We start from the raw sequence: 15,718 nt of genomic DNA on the forward strand, positions 1-15,718 counted from the left end.
CACTGACCCACCACAAAGACGTATTGATTCATTTGGTCTGAAAACCAATAATCCAATTTTACTGATGTTCATTCACTCTATACAAATGTTGGTTGAGCACCTACTGCCAAGCATTGATAACATTAAGTGTTGGAGAAATGCCAGTGAATAAAGGAGGCTTAATTCTTCCCCTTGGAGAACTCAGAGACGGACGTCAACTGTGGAGAGAGTGGGGGATTTGATGGCGAAGACAGGATGCTTCCCAGCACAAGTAACTTCTAAGCAGAAGCCTGAAAGGAGCGGAGGTTATCCCCATGAGGAGGGAGAAAAGAATGTGCAAAACTATGAGGGTAGTGTAGCAAAGAGTAGTGACTAGTGACAGATTTTCTGTAGCTGGCTTACCATGGTGAAATCTCCTCTGAGGGATGACCTTTTTGGTTAAGAGCCTGGTTAAGTGGCTGTTGGGGAAATTAAAATGGCAGCTGGGCTGGCGGAATCTGGGGAAGTGGCACCTGAGACCAAGAGAAACCACGAGCAGGCGGTGGAGGTGACTCTGCTGACTGTTCAGAAGTTTGCCTTGAGGTGCACGGGGTTGAGTGCAGGTTGAGGCAGCCAGTTGTCAGGGTCCAGAACTCAGAAGAGAGAGGCCCGAGTTGGAAACAATTTGGGGAGGTTTCTTTGTATGGTTTTCAGCACTCAACCAAAAGACAGCATGAGAGCGTTTGTTTTGTTCAGTTCTGAGCAAACATGTTGGTTAGAACTACAAAGCTCACTTGACATGGGTCCATGTACACGTGAGTAAATAAGGTTTGGCCCCAGATAGCAATTACTACTGGCACCTATTTCTTTCATCTCGTGAGACACAATGTAATTGTAAACATCAATCTAGATACCACAGACTTAAAAAAAAAAAAAAAAAGTTTACTTTTTCCCTGTGGGGAAGAACCTGAGTTATTTTCCCTTTGTCTCTGTTGGCTGGCTTGCCAGGCCTCCTCATCAACTACTTTTGTAAGAAACAGACGTGATCCTGTCTGTGCTGTTCGTGACAAAAGTATCCCCAACCCTGAAAAGCGTGTTAATTTTTTTTAAGATAAATTTTTTACGAGCATGTTATTGTTTGGTGAGCTAAAATAGACTCTCCTGTAATCTTCAACACCTTCATCTGTGCTCTTTTACTTAAAAACGTAACACCACAAAGGATACGGAGAATGGTTTCACTTCCTTTATAAATTTCACACTATTTCACTAGACCAATTTAAAACCTCCCTTGCACTGATCACACACTATTTGGATAATAATTTACCTTTCACTGGAGAGGGAATAAATATGTATTCTGGAGGGTCACCTGTGGGTGCTGGACTGATGGGGAATAATTGTTTTATATTTTGGGGTCTGGGCTGTGGGATTATGTGGCTTTATTTGATTATTCTTTCATTCCAGGTAATAATATCAGCCACTCACTGTTTTTTCCATTAAGACTATGACCTTACTCAGCACAGTGTCTATTTAAGATCTGATTACAGAATAAATAGGCTTTTCTACAGTACGTGAAGACATAATGCAGGCCTGTACTAAACTAATAGACAAAGATCTGCAGTTAACCTTTTTTTTTTAAGTTTATTTATTTATTTTTAAGAGAAACAGAGACAATGTGAACAGGGGAGGGGCAGAGAGAGAGAGAGAGAGAGAGAGAGAATCTCAAGCAGGCTCCGCACTGTCAGCACTGAGCCCGATGTGGGGCTTGAACTCATGAAACCATGAGACCATGACCTGAGCCGAAACCAAGAGTTGGATGCTTAATCCACTGAGCCACCCAGGTGCCCCCTTGCAGTTAACTTTTAAGGGAAACCAGGCTCCTAGAAATAAAACATGCAAACAAAACATGCCAAAGATAGGGGAGTTAAAATCTTACTTATAAATGATAGTAATTTTCCAGGACAAGCACTTCTTCTGGATTTTGCGTAGGTATCCTTCAGCTGTTGACAATCTTCATTTGTTGATTCTTTGCATCCTTTTTCTTGCTTATTATCTATGCATTAAAATGTTCCAGGAACATCTTGCCATTTATCTTGAGTGATTATAACTCAACTCACTGCTTGAAGGATTTTTTAACTCCTTTATTAGTATATGAGATTCGGTCCAAATGGTAACAGTTATAAACAATATTTAAATTGTAGAAGTTTTTTACAAGGTATTGAGAACTTGAAATAGCAATAACAATTATTCTTTTCAATTCTCATCCAACTACAGTGAAAAGATAGAGAGGTAGTAATGTCTAGCCACTCATTTTTATTCATATCCTAAGAAACTAAGCAGTTCACAAGAATTTTTTCTTATAAAAACTATTGAATGCGTTTTAAGCTTATTGTATTAATCACTTTATACTTTAACTGCAATGATTACAATTGATTACTAGATCAGTTTTCCAATTATCATCAGTGAAGCACAGAGAGGGAAAGAAATCACATAAATAAATCTACTGATTTTCACAAAACTAATTTTAAGGAAATAAATACCTTTTCTAATGCCTTCTGTTGGCTACTGTAGTAAAATTGTGAGATTTAAGGTTAAAACCTTTTTCCATTTGCCCAATTTCTTCCTGCTGGAGGGAACACCGTACTGTACGATAAGCAATTGTGATAATATGGTTTGTACCGTTCACATAAATCATATTATTTATTGCTTGTTGCATGGACCAGGACCTCCCATCCCTCGCTCTTCTTCTCTGCCTCTCTGCCACACACACCACACACACATGCCTATAAAACGTATGTGTCAGACATGTGATTCGTTTTCTAATAGGGTAACTGTTATCATTAATCTTCACTCTGATCGACAAGTTGGATAATTTTCAGAGTGCTACATAGGACTCATTCAGTTTTTCCTTATATGAGCTCTGCGTTAAACCGTCACATAACAACATATTGTAGATGAAATGAGTCTGAACACACACATGCAGAACACCAGTTTGCCTCTGATATGTAGCCCATTTTGTGTTTAACAGTCAGACTCCCTCACATGATTTAATCTGTTCCACTTCTAGTCAATATCCATGAGGAAGAGGGGGATGGAAGATGAGAGATGCTGTTATTTAATAGGAACACCCCCCCCCACTGCATTTCACAACTCTCTCCCTTAACTTAGAAACCTAGTTTGTATGATGATATGGTTTGCCAGCCATGTGAGACAGAGAGATCACATTGGATACGGATGATCAGACCTCCATAAAACATACATACAAACACAGATGTGCCTGGTTTGGCCATTCGGTCAGAATAAGCATTTTCAGACTGTCTTCACCTTTGGCCCCTACTTAGGTGTGAGAAATGTAAGGAATTTATTGGCTTGTATTTGAGGTCTGCCTTGACTGAGGTTAATAAGATAACACCTGCATGTACACACACACTCACTTGTCTTAACACCATCCAAGTTGTGGAAGGATGAGAAGGAGGTAAAGTATGCCCTGGGCAGATGTATCACCCCCTGAACCAAAATATGCAAACAAAATGTCCAAGGCTGGTTTTGTATTATCCAAAAGTTCAGGGGAACTTGGATAAGTATGCCCCTCCCCCCACATGAAGAAACAAAGAAAAACATTATTTTTCTGGTTTTAACAAAGGAAATTTATTTGGGTCAGAGAAATAAAGAATTTATGCTCAAGTTAAACAGGGCAAAAAATGGATTTCCTTTGGCTGTAAGCCATGATTGTAGGGTTTTGCTTGATTATTGGGTGTTTAGTAATTCAGTTAGATGCTCAGAAACATGGCGGTCAGCTCTTTAATGGTCTTGTGTTTTAAGGAACACTGATGAGCCCTATGACCTTCTAGACTCAGTCCTTTTGAGTCTTATAAAACCAGACACAAATGACTAAAATGTCTCAAATCTTATTATTCTGTGTCTACACTCAATTCATTTATCTTTGTCAAAATTTGATTCTAAAATAAGCTCACAGTAAGTATATACCCTATAATTTCTGTACCTTCCTATGACCTATAAATATTTCAAAGTAAGTTTTTTTACAAGTCAGAACACAAATGATCTCTCAGTGTTCTTCATTATTCAGCTATCTCTCGCTGTCCCTCAGACTTGCGTCAGCTGTCTCACAAGGTAAACTGTTGGTCACAAGCAGAATCACACAGAGAATGATGATTAGATCAATTCATCACCAAAACCAGAGAAAAATACAGAGTCTTCAGAGCATGCGTCTTACCTTAATGACCTAAGTCACATCATTTTCATACATATTTAAGACTAATACCTTGGTATGAGATTATTTTTCTAGTGGAACTTCAGTTGGCTTAGGCACCCCACTCTACCTACAGAGTTATAAGTAACCTATAGTGGTCTTCCTAAAGTCTTCAGGATGGGTAATCATATATATTTAGTCCAATTACGCCAGTACGTGCTAACTCTGCAGTAGTCATGATAGACCCAGTTACACCAGATTATGACCAAACGTAATGGACCAGAAAATGTCATAATGCAACTAGTCTCCGGGCTGAAGGCTTGGGAAAAGATGATACACTGAGCCGTCTGACCAAACTTACAACAATTCAGCCCATGTGTTTTGTTTCATTTGGGGGTTATTTTACTAGCTAACCTTCCAGGAAATACATTTAGAAGCCACTTATAATCCCACATATGGGGGACAAAGTAATTTGAGCCTCAAAATGAGAACGTTCCATTAGGCACTTAACCATAAATTTTTTTTTTCTTTTTCAACAAAGGCTTTTTCGCCCTGAAAACGATCTAAATCAACAGATTAAAGAGATGTTCTCTTACCGAAAGGAGAAAATCTGATCTAAGGGAGTCAGTTCAATAAAGCTCTCTCTTCTCTGGAATTCTGTCGGTAAGGATTGATATGGACAAAATACAAATAATCCAAACGGCACTGCCTCATTCTTCACAGAACCCGTCTTCTACTTCGGCGACGTCGAGTACTCCGTGGACGAGAGCGCCGGCTACGTGCAAGTGCGGGTGTGGAGGACGGGCACAGACCTGTCCAAGCCTTCCAGTGTCACCGTGAGGTCTCGGAAAACAGATCCCCCCTCTGCTGATGGTGAGCAGTTTCCTCTGGCAGCTCTTCCGATTGCTCTACAGTATTCAACTCACCATGAAGCAAAAGACTTTAAAGCTAAAATACTGCAGTCCTACTAAAGCGGTCTGGATGAATGGAACTTTTTCTGAAATTATTATTATACAGGAGATAAGTCTAGGCTCTCTTTATTACTGTGAGAAAATACATTTAAAAGCCACAAATCAGGGGTGCCTGGGTGGCTCAGTCCGTTAAGCATCCGACTTCAGCTCAGGTCATGACCTCACGGTTCGTGGGTTCGAGCCCCACGTCAGGCTCTGTGCTGACGGCTCAGAACCTGGATCCTGCTTCAGATTCTGTGTCTCTGTCTCTCTCTGCCTCTCCCCTGCTCACACTCTGTCTCTCTCTCTCTCTCTCTCTCTCTCTCAAAAAATAAATAAACATTTAAAAAAATATTTTAAAGCCACAAATCAGAGGCTTCGTTACAAACACAGAACTCAAAGACTCTAAATTCTAAGGCCTTCTTTGCATGAATTGGTTCTCTAATTCATTAGATTCTAATTCATTAGATTTACACTTTGCAAATCTAACATCATTGCATATTATGGCATCAGTGTGCACAGGAATGATCTTGCCAGCCACTCTCACAGAAATCTAATGAAGGGTAAGTATCTTGAAGATGTGCATCTCCGACCTGGTTCCCTCCTCATTTTAACCAGATGTCCCCATAAATCAGATCCAAAAGGCTTTTCCATGCTTCAGTATATAAGCTACCCTACCTGGTCCATGCTTGCTTTTATTCTGGAATGTACATCTCCAAAGAGTTGATCATAAAGTTTAGGGTAAGCATAGGATTAGGAATGTCTTTTGTTTCTTCTTCTAAGTTGCCAACAATACACACTCTGTCTTTCTCGTGTGCACACACACACGTACATCACGCACGCATCACACACTCATCCCACAAAACAAGCAGGGACCATATCATTTTAAAAGTCACACTGAAGTTTTAACCTTTTTAATGTAGTGGAAACAGCATAATACTTTGCATGTAGTCAGTGTCCAGTAAGTATTTGATTCCCTGAATTCATCATTTTTTAAGAAAAAATTCAAATTGGAGAAAGATGAAAGTTAAAGATGAAGCAGAGGAAAAGAAAAATACTGGAAGAACCACAAGGACATTTGGATGGAGATTTCAAAAAAATGAATTAAGGGCATATACACTCACAGTTGCATATTCAGAGGTAGAAAGAATATAAAATGAGGGTTAGGAGAACAGAAGGTATGAAAACAAAGAAGCAATAATATGGAAACCTTGTCACCCACTCTCAGCCTTTATGAATTCCCTAAAGATTGACAGACAGTTTTGTTTGTAACTATTTTAGACATAAATTGAGGTGTTGACGCTAGGTTTGCACCCCATGGTCTGGAAAATAATAAGCCAAAGACCAGATATGTCTTTGAGAATAAAAGCTGGCTGCTCTCTTTTCCTGTGGCGAGTATGGGTAGAGTGAGAGGGACAAAAGCTTATATCTGAAATGTTGCTTTAACCAACAGACAAACACACACCTAAGTAGGATATTTTCTTGTAGCTTTGGAAAATAAATATAGATATTTAACTGATGTTAACAAACTTTAAATGTATGTATTTCATAGGTAATTTTACGATAATCATATATATGATTGATGTGCTGATTAACTCAGACCTGAATTTTATTAGCTCTATTCGAGAATTCTGAAATAAAAACAGAAGAATTATGTAACCAAAGCTAAAATAGCTCATTAGACATAAAGAAAATAAAGTTCAGAACCTGGTCTTTGTTCTACTATCTCAAAAACCTATATGATACTAATCTTTTGCTTTTCGTTAAATGTACATTTTGCAATGTAATACCGGTCTATATATTTTTTTAAAGAATCACAAATAGGTCTACATAATTTGCATCTCATAATCTTGTTTAATTTAGTCAGCCCCTGACTGAATCATTCTTTTGTTACTCGTATAGCTGGAACCGACTATGTGGGAATCAGCCGTAATTTAGATTTTGCACCTGGAGTCAACATGCAGACTGTTCGTGTTACCATCCTGGACGATCTCGGGCAACCAGTGCTGGAGGGAATTGAGAAATTTGAACTGGTGCTTCGTATGCCGATGAACGCTGCCCTTGGCGAGCCCAGCAAAGCCACAGTGTCCATAAATGATTCTGTCTCAGATTGTGAGTGTCTATTAATTGACAATGATGAGTAAAATGATAGGCTAGAGTTTATATACATGTTAAGTAAAATGATGAACTGGGGATCACATACCTGTAGAAGTCTGCTAGGGCGGCCATAAGAAAGTACTATAGACTCCACAATTTCTTGTCTCGCAGTTCTGGAGGCTAGAAATCCAAAATCAAGATGTCGGCAAGGTTGGTTTGTTCCGAGGGCTGTGTGGGAAGGATCTGTTCCATGCCTCTTCTTTGGCTTATAGATACCCATCTTGTCCTTATGTGCCTTTACATTATCTTCTATGTATGTCACTGTGTCTAAATTTCCCCTGCTTATAGAGACACCAATTCTAGTCAATTAGAATCCATTCTCACGACCTAATTTTTACTTGATTACCTCTGTAAAGACCATATCCTCAAAGAAAGTCACATTTTCAGATTGTGAGGGTTATAGGACTTCAACCTATGAATTTGGAGGGGATGCAATTCGACCCATAACAATACCCTATCTGACCACGTCTTCCTTTCTCCTTCTGACCATTTTGTTAAAATTAGGTAGTCTCAGAAGAAAACTTTTAGTCTTCTTTCCAAATTTAAAAAAACGAAGTGAGATTGTCATCAGTATCTCGATGGAACCACATGGGGTTGCACAGACCCTTGAATGTAATGGTCTTTCCCCACTTCTCAACACAAGACTTCTATCATCTCTAGACACTTGAAACTTCCCTAATAAGGTGCCTAAACTGTAGTTCTAAGTCATGCAGCTGCTGGACACATGGTAGGGCTCTCTGACACATCCTCATGAGGGAGTTTTGAATAAGTTTCAACCATGGTGATCGTGGCGTTGCTTGGAAGAATGTAGCCTGTTGTTAATGAGGCCTATGTTTAATTCACCCATCATAGGTATCACTTAAAATATATACATAATATTCAGGATCATTTTTTTTTAATTTTTTTAATGTTTATTTATTTCTGAGGCAGAGAGAGACAGAGCATGAGTGGGGGAGGGTCAGAGAGAGGGAGACACAGAATCCGAAACAGGCTCCAGGCTCTGAGCTGGCAGCAGAGCCCGACGCGGGGCTCGAACTCACAAACCGTGAGATCATGATGTGAGCCGAAGTCAGTCGCTCAACCGACTGAGCCACCCAAGCGCCCCCATAATATTCAGTATCAAAAACAGTATATATATATATATGTATATATATATATATACACACACACACACACACATATATAATACTATATTCATTATCAACTTTTCTCACATAGTCTGGGTAAACTCAGCTTGTAATTATATACACAATATTGAGTGTTATTCACAGATAATTCAGAAATTACCCAGAAATTTCAGTAATTCTGAAAAGCTCACGATTAAGCAACATATATAAATACAGATATCTCAAAGTCTCTGGTTTTGTCTATTTTTTTACCATTTCACTGCATCTCCCTACTCCGTGGAATGGGCAGGGCAGAATTTCACAGATAAGAGAAATCAAAACACTTCATTTATTTAAGTGATTTGCTTAACGCCAAAACATTGTCAAGTGACTGCGTGGAAACTGGAATTCAGTTCTCACTTCCGTTCCTTTATTCTTGCCACTAAGCCAGGTTCTCTGAAATGCCGTTTTCCTCAAGGAGATCTCTGTCCACTTTGATCCTGATGCCCATTTGTTTTTGCAGTGCCTAAGATGCAATTCAAAGAACGGGTGTATATTGGCAATGAAAATGATGGGCAGATAGTCGCAATGATCCACAGGAATGGAGACATTCACTACAGGTCTTCGGTGAGATGCTACACACGCCAGGGGTCTGCACAGGTGATGGCGGACTTTGAGGAACGTCCAAACACTGATGGCTCTGTCATCACGTTCCTCCCTGGTAAGGTTGGGCCTGACATTTTTCTGTGGAATTTGAGGAAGCCGAGTTTTTGATGAGAAATGCGTACCAGGAAAATACATGTCCCTGACTTCCACAAGCTTATGGCGTGGTTTTACGGGCACCGTGTGAATCGGGCAGAGTAGGCTGTCACAGATTGAACGAATGTCTTTTTCATGTCGTATTAATTTATTAATTAGTTTCCAGTGATGTGCTGTATTGTTTACCCAGTGGCATATCAGCTGTATAGATATGCTGTATAGATATCTCCCACTGCTGGGAGATAGGGTTCAAACGATAGGAGAGGAAACAGATGTCACATGTTTAATGTGAATTCAGAGCCTCAAAATGTTTGGTCACTTTGATCCCATAATTGTACTAGAAACTAGCACTGTGGTCACATTAACTCTGACCGTCCGGTACAAGGCTGCTAAATTTGCTTCCTGATCGTGATGCAAGAAATTCATACATAAAATTGGTATTTGCCCATTATCCTTGTTTTCTAAGATGAGCGACAGAACTTAAAAACAGACATTAAAGAAATTTCCCATACAAGTAGGAGCTCTCGTTGCATATGTTCAAACATTTAATCATTCATTCAGCAAATATTTATTGGAGGCTTATGACATGCCAGATACTGTTCTTCGCCCTGTCAGTACAGCAGGAAAAAAGCAACATCCTTGCCCTTGCGGTGCTTGTATTCTAGTAGCCCATGTGTCCTTTAGGGCCTGGGATGGGATTGGGATGGGATGGGATGTAACTGACGTGCTGTCGTTATCACTGTGCCAGGTGAGACTGAGAAGCCTTGCGTCCTTGAGCTGATGGACGACAAACTCTATGAGGAGGTAGAGGAGCTCCGCCTGGTTCTTGGCACCCCACACAGCAACTCCCCCTTCGGGGCTGCGGTCGGGGAACAAAATGAAACTCTGATAAGGATCCAAGATGATGCTGATAGTAAGACGTTATTTCTTGTGTTCAGCTGTAATTTGGAAATTGAAATCCCTCTATGTTGATATTTTTGGTGGCTCAGTAAATAACCCCCTCTTGCTTTTTGTTAATGTTTATTTATTTATTTTGAGGGAGAGGAAGAAAGTGAGCATGAGCGGGATAGGGGGAGAGAGAGAGGGAGAGAGGGAATCCCAAGCAAGCAGGGTCTACTCTGTCAGCACAGAGCCTGATGCGGGGCTTGATCCCAGGAACCATGAGATCGTGACTTGAGCTGAAATCAAGAGTCAGATGGTTAACCGACTGAGCCACTCAGGTACCACCCGCCTCTTTCGGACTAAGGTTTTAAAGCAATTGAGAAATAGGGAAAAAGAGTAAGACAAATGGGGAGCCAAATCAACCATTAAAATTGAAAGTTGATGTTGGAGAATATGGTTTATATATAATGCCGAATTTTGAATGTTCATACCTCCCACCTGGTAGAGATAGCCCTGGGCCAGCAGTTTCTCCCTCAGCGAGAAAATTTATTATCAGTTTTCCCAGAGACCCACTCCTGTAAGACTTATGGCACATAGAGGCCACCCAGAGTACATGCTCTCTGGGGCTGGTTAATTCCCAAGGAAGGAGCTGGACTTCACACACTCAGTTTCTCTTAACCCACTCACCAATAATTATGGGTGAGGGGACGGAGAGATGCCAGGAGTGTAACACTAATTAAGTTCTTCCCATATGGAAAGAAACGTTAGAAATGAAGAAAAAGTATTCCCCTTACATTTTAATTTATCCACATTTCTCACAATTTTAGAGGCCATCATTAAATTTGGAGAAACCAAATTTAGTGTCAGTGAACCCAAAGAACCAGGACAGTCGGTGGTTATAAAAATTCCAGTGATTCGCCAAGGAGATACTTCGAAGGTTTCCATCGTGAGAGTCCACACCAAGGATGGATCAGCCACCTCTGGAGAAGACTATCACCCTGTGTCAGAAGGTATGGGCGTTGCCAGGGCCTGCCTCCTGGTGGCTGGTGCTCACGCTATTTATTGGCACTGGTGCCCTTGAGAAAACGAAGAGAAATATCCAACTGAAACAAAAATAGACATACCCCTTTACATTAATCTCTTCCAGAAAAACAAAGGCAGTGGAATTTAGTTCCAGAATTTTCCTGTTTGACTTACAGGGTTTATGTGTGAGGACTTAGGGAAGAAGCTGTGAATAGACCAAATGACTTTATGTTCTAAGTCTACTTTTACTTTTAATAGGGGTTACCTTTATTATGATAATCGGATACTAAATAAGTTCGATTCTAGAATATTCTAGTACGATGAAAATATGCATGGTAGCTGAGATAGTTTTTTAGTTTATAGAACACCAACAATCTAAAACTTCAAGCTACAAAATTCTGTGTTAATGAAGGGCAGAAAAAGGCCGGTGAAATACCAACCAAAGAGACCATGAATTTTCCAGGCCTTAGGATTTCGTAATGGATGCTTTTCATCCACCCCTCTCTTTCTTCAAATTTTTGGACCATTTCACCATTTATTTTTATGAGTAATTAAAACAAATCAGTTCTTCTCTCTCTTTTTATAAGCTATTTGCTGACAGAATAGCTATAAATTGATTTCTTTGTCAAAGGTAAGTTTGTGAATCATGTGGAGTTCTACTTATCCACATTGTTTCTAGTATCCTACCTGTTGCTACCAACAATCTTTAGTTCTTTTTTTTAATGTTTTTATTGATTCTTGATGTGGGGGGAAAGGGGCAGAGAAAGAGACAGAGGATCCAAGGGAGCGCTGCAGTGACAGCAGAGAGCCAGATTCGAGGATCCAGCCCATGAGCCATGAGATCATGACCTGAGCCAAAGTCGTACACTTAACCGACTGAGCCACCCAGGCGTCCCCAATCTTTAGTTCTTGATCATACAACATCAGGCATTCACCTTGACCTCCTAACTTGTGAAAAAAAAAAAAAAAAGGTTGGAAAATGATGGACAATTATTTCTGAGTCAGTAATAAAGTTGATGAAGACAATAGGAAAAAAAAAAAGCATCCTCTACCAAAAAGCTTGTTTTCCTTGCATATATGGTAAATGTTTGACTACTGTAAGGCTTCAAAGTATCCTCAGAATTTTCTCTTTGCAAAGAATGATATATTTATATTTTAAATATATATTATATTATATTATATTATATTTGAAATAAATCACATACAGTCCAAAAGAAGAAAAAAACTGGTTAGCTACAAAATTATAAAAATCTAAAATAAGTCTTTTTTCTGTAAATAAGCAGATTTTACATAAAGGAAACACCTTCTAAAGATGGAGAATGTGACCTTTAACAGAAAATGTTTTTCAAGGAAACAAAACAAATTTTTTTGCTGAAGCAGAAATAAAACTATACCTCTGTAGTAAACTGACCTATGAAGTCAGAAAAAGGTTAAATATCAGTGAATCAGCTTGTGCCTCTTTTATCCCATTGTAAACATGCTGTTTCTAAAGCTTCCGATTAAAATGTCATCTCTTCTAACCCATATTCTAATTTCTCCCCCTGTGGTCAAAATTGAGGCCAGTCCCTAATGAAAAAACAGAAATAACAAATATAGAAGAAAAATTGAAACTTTTTTTGTGCTAAAAATGTCAAAAGTGACAGATAAAGACTAAAGTAATTGAGTCATCGAGGAAACTTACCTATCATCTAGCAAGTGTATGGTGAGAAAACAGTCCTTTAAATATTTAAAAGAAATACTTAAGTTTTTAACTTCTTAGAAATTGGGTTTCTGTAGCTCTGTAGGATGTTATAAAACTCGACTGCTTATATAAGGGCTAAGACAAGTGATGAAAAGAGTGAAGCAAGTGACGTAGGAGGGAAAATGACACGTTGGAGGCGTTACTGAACCATAAAGTCCATTCCCTGCTGGGAAAAGCCGGCACCATCATAGCCAGCTGACTTTTGCCAAGCAGGAAAGTGCAAAAGAACTTAAAAAAAAATCTGTATTTTTCTATGCAGTCCCCAGATATTTTTGGTTTCAAAAACTAATTTTATAATGAAATGTCACAGGAGTCAGACCAAACAAATTGATGGGCCAGAGATGATCAGCTCTTTTCATCCTCCGGAACAAGAACCCTAAATTCTCTCAGGGTCTGAGAAACCCAAGACTAATAGACTCAAAGAACATGCTAAGGCTAATGTGGAAGATGGCTGTATATAGAAACAGAACTCATTTCAGAGGGATCTGGCTTACTAACTCAATTTTAAAGAAAAAAAATCTTTTTCATAATTTATAAAAAAATAGAAGTAGCAGAAGAAACACACATTGGAGACACATTTTCCTCTGCCACACTTTAAAGGATTTGTAATTTAGAGTTCTAATGGTTGAACTTCAGTGACGTCGGAAACAGCATCTGCTATCTTCTCTAATTGGAATGATATGCATTAAACTTTTTATTTCTCTTCTGAGCCAGTTTCTCAAAAGGTACAGGAAAACCAACAAAGTCGTTTATCCAAGTCACATGATATGGGTAGCTGCTGACTCTTGAGTTCAGTAAAAGCAATTCATTTTTAACGTTTTAAGAATTTTGAAATGAATAATTTGTTAAAAAGATTCTCATAACTGGGTTTCATTTTCATGACAATGAAACAAATTTGTTTTTAGTGAGGGCAGGATTGAGGGGAAGAATACCATTCGCATCTCTCAAAAAGAATTTTCTGGGGTGCCTGGGTGGCTCGGTCAGTTAAGCGTCTGACTTCGGCTCAGGTCATGATCTCGCGGCTCGTGAGTTCGAGCCCGGCGTCGGGCTCTGTGCTGATGGCTCAGAGCCTGGAACCTGTTTCCGATTCTGTGTCTCCCTCTCTCTCTGCCCCTCCCCTGTTCATGCTCTGTCTCTCTCTGTCTCAAAAATAAATAAATGTTAAAAAAAAATTAAAAAAAGAAAAAAGAATTTTCTAAGTTTCCAAGATTAATGCCAACAACAGAAAAAAGTCTTCTTAAAATATAATTTGATATAATATTAAAAAGCTCAACAATTTTATATCCACCTTATATTATCCATACATACTTAATGCAAGTGCTGTTCACAGTTCATAATATTTGTAAAATTAGTCACTTAACTTGGATCCTATTGGCTCGGAAATTCTGGAACCAAGAAGTCAGTTTTTCTGGTTACGCCTCAGTATTAGAACTGGTGATCTTCTGTTCCATTACTCTGTGATTTTTCAAACTGTGGGCCAACAGACAAATATAGTAGCTTCTGATTAGAATTTTATTTGGATGAAATTGAATAGAATGGAAAACATTGAAGTGCAAGACCTGAAGTAAAAATAAATGATGTTTTCAAACTTGTGATTCCATTTTATTCATATACACACACACACACACACACATACACACACACACACACACAGACACTGGGCCACAGTGTGAAGTGTTTTTCCTCATTGTGAGTCACTGTCAAAAAAGCTTGACAAAAATTTCACATATTCGTGTGTAAAGGACTTAAATCTGTGATTCTGCATTTGTAGAAATTGAGTTTAAGGAGGGAGAGACGCAGCATCTTGTTAACATTGAAGTCATCTTCGATGGGATCAGAGAAATGAGAGAGGCCTTCACTGTTCACCTAAAACCCGATGAGAACATGATAGCAGAGACTCAGGTAAGAGAATGTGGGTACAAATTCAGGGCTTGCACTTTAATCGGGGAAAATGCATATAAGGCTCACATGGTATACAGTAGACTAATGGAATTTTGTGCAAGCCTCGTATAAAGGAGATGTGCATAATCCCCTTTGCACCTCAGAAATAAATGTTGCTCCTATTACTCTTCCTTTGAAAAGTCATGTGTAGGGGCGCCTGGGTGGCTCAGTCGGTTAAGCGTCAGACTTCCGCTCAGGTCATGATCTCGCGGTTTGTGAGTTCAAGCCCCGCGTCGGGCTCTGTGCTGGCAGCTCGGAGCCTGGAGCCTGCTTCGAATTCTGTGTCTCCTCCGCTCTCTCTGTCCTTCCCGTGCTCATGCTCTGTCTCTGTCTCTCAATAATAAATAAACGTTAAAAAATTAAAAAAAAAAAAAAAAGAAAGAAAAGTCATGTGTAGAGAAACTCAGAGACTACAGTCACTGAGCCCCACATCTGCCCATTTAGCCTTTCCATTTCAGTCGGCAGCCATCGAATTTGAGATTCATTTCCAGAAAGAGAGCATCATCTCCACATAAAGAGAAGACTGTAAATTCAGTGGCGCAGCTCATTAAAATGTACATTTTAATCCACGTCACAGTTTGCTGTCCCTCAAAATTCCCACCGCTCATCCTAGCTTTATCAGATTGATGTCCGGAGCCTCAGCGACCAGAATGTTATGGTCCTAATACTGGCTTTCTGTGCTCATTTCACTTAAATTGTGTCACCGACCAATTTTCTTCAAGATACACATAATTTCCACGGAATGTTGACATTTGAACCTTAATCTCTACAACTGAATAATTTCAGACACAGACCAATGTTTCTAATATCTATGCTTAAATTTACTGTTTCTTTGATTATTTGATTTACTATTAGTACAAAACCAAATTGGGCAGATTTCTTCCCTTCAGTATTTGTTATCATTTTATAAGCTTTGCTACTTGATGGTATTTCTGCTACAGTGCCTGGCTTGTTTTTTAAGTCATATTGAAAATTCAAGAAGTATGGGCCGAAA

General features: G+C 39.2%; 1 protein-coding gene across 1 annotated transcript in view; it reads left to right on the forward strand.

The window, feature by feature from the left end:
* Nucleotides 1–15,718, forward strand: part of FREM2 (FRAS1 related extracellular matrix 2) — a 165,110-nt gene that overhangs the window by 121,382 nt on the left and 28,010 nt on the right. Inside the window, exons 7-12 of the mRNA XM_049647421.1 lie at nucleotides 4,889–5,038; nucleotides 7,018–7,227; nucleotides 8,902–9,099; nucleotides 9,886–10,050; nucleotides 10,847–11,029; nucleotides 14,555–14,685. Coding sequence (XP_049503378.1) covers nucleotides 4,889–5,038; nucleotides 7,018–7,227; nucleotides 8,902–9,099; nucleotides 9,886–10,050; nucleotides 10,847–11,029; nucleotides 14,555–14,685 — 1,037 coding nt within the window. The remainder of the gene's footprint in view (nucleotides 1–4,888; nucleotides 5,039–7,017; nucleotides 7,228–8,901; nucleotides 9,100–9,885; nucleotides 10,051–10,846; nucleotides 11,030–14,554; nucleotides 14,686–15,718) is intronic.

The sequence above is a fragment of the Panthera uncia genome, assembly GCF_023721935.1.
Source record: "Panthera uncia isolate 11264 chromosome A1 unlocalized genomic scaffold, Puncia_PCG_1.0 HiC_scaffold_16, whole genome shotgun sequence".
Classification (NCBI taxonomy): Eukaryota; Metazoa; Chordata; class Mammalia; order Carnivora; family Felidae; genus Panthera; species Panthera uncia.